Below are 5,682 nucleotides of genomic sequence, written 5' to 3' on the forward strand. Positions count from 1 at the left end.
TAAAGCCTTATCACCCAAGTGGGATAAAGCCTTAATAACCAAGTGTGCTGCTCCTCGGACAGGAGTATTCCTGCCTAAGCTCACCACACTTTTCCTGCATTTCCCTGTGGCTTTCAGCAGGATATGAATCGCTCTTCAGTGCTGGTGGTCGCTCCCCTCTTTCAGTAGCAATTGCAAATTTTCTTCCTGTTGGACCCGCCTCAGTTCCAGTCTCTTGGGGATTGAAAGCTGGCACAGCATGGGTGCCAGAGACGTTCCCACAGCTTGGCTGGCGTCCACAAGGAGGAGTCTGTCTTTAGCCACGATGGTCATTTCCAGGGAAAACAGCTTGTTGTATTGACCAGGACCCTACGCGGACAACAGAAGAGCAGGGATGCGGCCATTTGCCACAAGTCCAGTGGAGCAGGCTGCTCAAACACAGCCCACGGTGACTTTCTGTGCTGCTGGGCCTGTGGGGACAAAGGATTAAGCCTGAATTACCTACATGAAATAGAGCTATCGCTAGCCTCGTGCAACGGCACCCAGGAGCTGGTCCTGAAAACCACCAATCCAGGACACGGAAAGCTTTTAACCGCTGTGGCTATTCTGGAATAGACTGTGCCGTGTGCATCCATTTCTATTAGCAACGCTTCTCCTGCAGCCCAAAAGGAGTTTGAGAGCTTGCTTATGGCTAAAGGGGGTTGGTGGCCTCGGGCGGTGGCTGAGGCTTGGGGCTTGCATTGCCCGTGACCAGCTATGATCACAGAGTGAGAGAGGAAAGACTTTCCCTGGGGAAGAGGCACCAGGGATTGGTTGAGGTGGAGGAAACCTTCACCATGGTTTTGCTTGTAGGTGGAAAGTTCTGGATCAGAGAGGAATTCTACATCTTCCGTAGCATGGCACAAGTAGAGTCTTCTGTTGGTACCAAGTAGAGGCAGAATGTCAGGCAAAGTGGCTCATTGAATGGGAATGATCTGGGGAAATTTACTTGGCTATTAAAAGCCCCATTGCTCTAGCAGTTGAATCTTTTTTCTCTAGTCCTTTTGTTTTGGAAGGGGGTGGCAGGAGGGGCATGGATAATTTATCGTCATGCCTACAAAAACAGGCATTGTAGCAGTCAAGATGGAATACGCCTTTCTCACGTCCCTTTTCTTTTTTGAACATGGTGAATTCAATCTGCTGATCAATAGCCCACTGAGTTCAATAGACGCCTTGGATTTTTATCCTTCGGCTCAAGAGCTAGACCCAACCTCCTGTCGTTGGTGTTAGCGCAATTAATGCAGATAATCTGCTATCTTCTACCTAATAATCTAGGCTACATCCTACCTAACGATCTATGCGAGAGTACAACCCGATCCAATGTTACACGCAACATCAGCACTGTGAAGAGCTGTGACATTCAAATGAAAAAGGAGACATTTTGCACACCTTTTAAGAGCTTGCAGGAATACAAAGGGGAAGCACTGTGTAAATAATACTCAAACTAATATGGATTTTCCCCCTAAATTTCTGAACCTCCTGTGACAAGTGATGGCCTATCAAAGTGCATGTCTGCCCCCCTGCGCAGCACCACGCAGGACCTGTTCACATTCCCTGGTCTGGGAGATGGGGCAGAGTGGACCCTCAGGCAGCTTGCAGCTTGTGGCACACAACCGGGAGGAGAGGCTCACGCGCCGGAGGGTCCTGCTGTCAACCCGGGGGATCTTGACCAGCTGGAGAAAGGGGCTAACAGGAATCTCATGTAGTTCAGCAAGGGGAAGAGCAAAGTCCTGGAGACCTGGGGATGAACAAGCCCTTGTGCAAGTAAGTGCTGGGGGACACCCAGCTGGAAAGCAGCTGTGCAGACACCTGGGGTGATGGTGGACGCCAAGTGGACCGATTTCGAGCCAGAAAAGTGCCCCTGGGGCAAAGGCGGCTCACTGCCTCCTGGGCTGCAGTAGGCAAAGCGTTGGCAAGAGGTGGAGGGAGACGGTCCTTCCCCTCTGCTGGGTCCGTCCAGCCCGCCCGGGGGTCCCCAGTGCCAGGCAGAGACGGCCATACTGGAGAGAACTCTCACCCCGGTGCCCCTCCCACTTTCCGTTGGGCTCAGAATGTTGGTCCGTTGGGCTCGGAATGTTGGTCAGTTGGAGCCCACAGCCACCAGAGACAGCAGCACGGAGCTGTGCTGGCACGCAGGAGCGCTGGGAGGAGGCAGGATCTGGCCGAGCAGCACCTCGCCTCCCATCCCCGCTGTCGCCGACTGGCCCGCGTCCTTGGTCCACGGCGAGGGTCCTCCTCTCCCGGGCAGGATGGGCCAGGCCAACTGCTGCTGCGGCTCCAGGTGGGCTCTCCCTGTGCCTCGGGGGCACGGCCGGGACCCGCGGCAGCGGCGGCGGCCTTTCTCATGCCTGCCGCTCTCTGCTCTGCAGGGAGGCTCTCACCGACGCCGAGCCGGTGCTGAGCACGGACGTGCGGCTGACCCGGGGCCGCAAGAGGAGCGAGAGACGCCTTCTCCTCCTCCAGGAGGAACTGGTGATCGCCAAGTTGCAGTAAGACCCTCAGAGCCCAGCTGCCTTTCCCCCATCCCTGGCCCTGGCCCCAGGGCAGGGACACCCTGGCAGCAGCCCCAGGCCCCGGCACCTTGGTGGGTGCTGGAGGCGCCCATCGCTGTCCGTCCGTCCCAAGGGCAGGTGGGGGACAGGGCTCTGCCCGGGGGGACCCCCAGGAGGCCACCTCCAGCTCACCGCCGGCCTCTCCTCTCTGCTCTCTGCAGACGCGGCACCAGCGTGCGCCCACAGCTCCGCCTGGCCCTGGACCAGCTGTGGGTGCTGAGCGGTGGACAGGAGGCGGCAGGGGAGGAAAAAGAGGAGGAGGAAGGCAGCGATGAGGACAGGACCTCCATCATCCTCATCTGGCCCACCGGCTCCTGCGTTGCCACTTTCGGGTGAGTCATGGTGCCACGTCCCATGGCCGGGCAGGAGAGGTTCCCAACCGTGCCCACGCCATCCTGTGAACGGCCTCTGCCCTGCGTGCAGAGCCTGGGCAGGGAGCGGGAAGCACGCCGGCAGGGAGGGATGGGGGCATTGCCAGGTCCTGCATCCCCTGGTGCCCTTTGGGTCTCCAGAAGAGAAGGGCAAAAGCAGCTGCTCTGGCAGGACACGGGGAGCCAGGGCTCGGGCAGCGCCTCTGTCCTGCCCCACGGGGCTTTGTCCTGCCCCTGTGTCCTTCCCCACAGGGCAGGGCTGCACAGGCGCCCGCCTCTGCCCACGGGCTGGGGGGCAGCGGGGCCTGACACTGTTTCTCCTCTCTTTCTGCAGCTCCCAGGCACTGAAGGAGCTGTGGGTGGGCACACTGCTGGGGTAAGCCGGGGGGGATGCTGCAGGCGCAGCCGGACGGGGGAACACAACTCCCCAGCTGGGGAGAGGTGCCCTCGCAGCTGCGGGTAGCTCTCGGGCAGAGCTGCCTCACAGGAGAGAAGGGGCAGCTTGGGGCTCAGCCAGCTCTCCCTGTCCCCTGCCGGTGCACAGGACACCAGGAGGAGCAAAGAGAGCCCGCGTGACCCGTCTCCCCTCCCTCAGACCCCTGGAGAAGGAGCTGAGCCACCGCCACGCCGTGAGTGTCTCTCCGGTCTGGGCTCTGTCCCTGAGCCCTGGTCCTCCAGCCGAGCAGCAGAGGCATCGCTGCTCACCTTCCTCCGCTCCTTCTCTCTTGCCCAGTGGAGGACATTCAGCGCCAGGAGCCTGGAGAGGCTGATGGAGGACCAGGCAGAGGTGAGAATGGCTGCCTTTCACCTGCTTCTGGCTGTGCCGGCGTCTGCGGCCAGCGGGGTGAGCTTGTAAGGCAGAGATGGAGGGAGGGAGCGTCCCCCGGTGCCACTCGGGGAGCGTAGAGGGTTGGGGAGCCACCAGGCATGCCAGCACATCCTCGCTGGCGGCGCTGGGGGGAAACCTGCCGTGTGGGGCAGAGAGCCCAGGAGGGCAGAGGGTCCCAGCTCTGCCACGCTCAGGCTGCTGGTGCCGGGTGGCAGCTTGCCGGTGGCCCTTTCTGCTGCGGGGCTGCTCTCTAAGCGCAGCCTGCTTCTTGCAGGATCATCCCAAGCAAGGGCCACCGACAGCCCCGTCTATCAAAGCTGGGGGACTTTGCCGCTCACCAGGTGAGTTCTGGAAAGAAACGCATTGTCCTGCAAATGGTTGAGCTGTGCTCACTTGTCCCTTGAGTGTCGCCATGCAGGTGCGGCACCCCAAGGGAGGACGTCACCTGGACGAGCAAGGACACCCGCTGGGCAGCAGCCGCTGGATGTGGTTTTGCGGGGACCCAGAGCCTCTCCTGCTGCCCACAGCTTGGAGGAGGGCAGGGCGAGGGCTGGGACAGGTTGTCCCGGTGGCACGCCAGCTCTCAGGAGCCTCCGAGCTGGAGCCGCTGAGCTGGAGCTGTGGTTCCAGCTGCTGGCTCCCTGCCCATCCTGCCGCACCGCTCAGCACCATGCTGCAGGCAGGGCAGGCTCCGGGAGTGCTGGCCCGGCTGTCTCCATTGACGTGCTCTTGCTCCGTTTTCCTTTTCAGAAGGAGGGAACAGCATCAGCAGCAGGAGGAGGAGGAGGAGGATGGGGCTGCCCTGGCCCTTTGCTCTGCAGAGGACCCCAGCTGCTGCCCAGGCGCCAGGGCAGGCGGGCTCCGGCTGCAGCAGGGCGCTCTTTGGCCAGCCCCTGGCAGCCCTCTGCGGGGAGGACGGCTCCCTGCCCCAGCCCATCCAGGTAAGCCAGCCTGGGCAGGGGGTCCCCAGCCCTCCCTCCGGCTGCTCCAGAGGGGAGGTGGGTGTCCCCAGGAGCTCCGGGGATGGGGGATTGGGCCCTTCACCCCCAGAAGATGCTTCTGGTGCCAGCCCCCTTTGCAGGGGGAAAGGAGCAGGATCTGGGGCAGTGCTTTGGTCACTGCTGTTGGAAGGCAGCTTCTCAGCCAAGCAGCTGTCCTCCTGCCCCTCCTGCAGGAGATGCTGGCAGTCCTGCACAAGGAAGGACCGTCGACAGAAGGGATATTCCGAAGAGCTGCCGGCGGGACAGAGTTTCGTGAGCTGCGGGAGGCCCTGGACCACGGTGCGGATGTCGACCTGGGCAGCCAGCCTGCGCTGCTGCTGGCCGTCATCTTGAAGGTGAGCGCTTCTGACCTGCAGCTGGAAGAGCTCCTGCCTGGCCTGGAGTGTTCAGAGGCTCACCTGGAGCCCCTGGCATTGCAGGACTTCCTCCGAAGCATCCCCGCCAAGCTCCTCGTGACAGACCTCTACGAGGACTGGATGGCAGCGATGCAGAAGAGCGGCAAGGAGGAGAAAGTTGAAGAGCTGAAAGTGTAAGTGTGGGCAGCAGCCTGCCTGTTGAGGAGGGACTGGTAGAGGCCTGGGACTTGCCTGAAAAGGGACGGTCTCCTTAAAAAGCTGTGTCTTCTGACAGCTTGCTTTTGCTGGGGTGGGCTTAGATTTTGGGGGAAAGGGCATGGACAGGGAGCCTTCCCTTGCCTGGGCTTGGGTGAAATGAGGAGCTGGGAAGCAAGGCCGTGCTTCCTTCCTGAAGCGCAGGAGCACTGACCGCTGGCTGAGAGCACCCGGAAAGCCGCGCAACCCCCCTGCGTTGGGCAAGCTTTGGGGACGGCTGTGGGCAGCATCTTCTCTATTAACGTTGAGTTCCTGTTCCCTCAGGGTGGCCGAGAAGTTGCCTGGAGCCAATCTCCTCCT

General features: G+C 60.9%; 1 protein-coding gene across 1 annotated transcript; it reads left to right on the forward strand.

The window, feature by feature from the left end:
* Positions 1-4,609: 4,609 nt before the first annotated feature.
* Positions 4,610-5,304, forward strand: LOC138684221 (T-cell activation Rho GTPase-activating protein-like). The gene has a single exon (XM_069777929.1). It carries the CDS (start codon positions 4,948-4,950, stop codon positions 5,302-5,304), a length of 357 nt encoding a protein of 118 aa, XP_069634030.1. The 5' UTR covers positions 4,610-4,947.
* The last annotated feature ends 378 nt before the right edge of the window (positions 5,305-5,682 follow it).

This window comes from Haliaeetus albicilla, unplaced genomic scaffold (assembly GCF_947461875.1).
Source record: "Haliaeetus albicilla unplaced genomic scaffold, bHalAlb1.1 scaffold_129, whole genome shotgun sequence".
NCBI lineage: Eukaryota > Metazoa > Chordata > Aves > Accipitriformes > Accipitridae > Haliaeetus > Haliaeetus albicilla.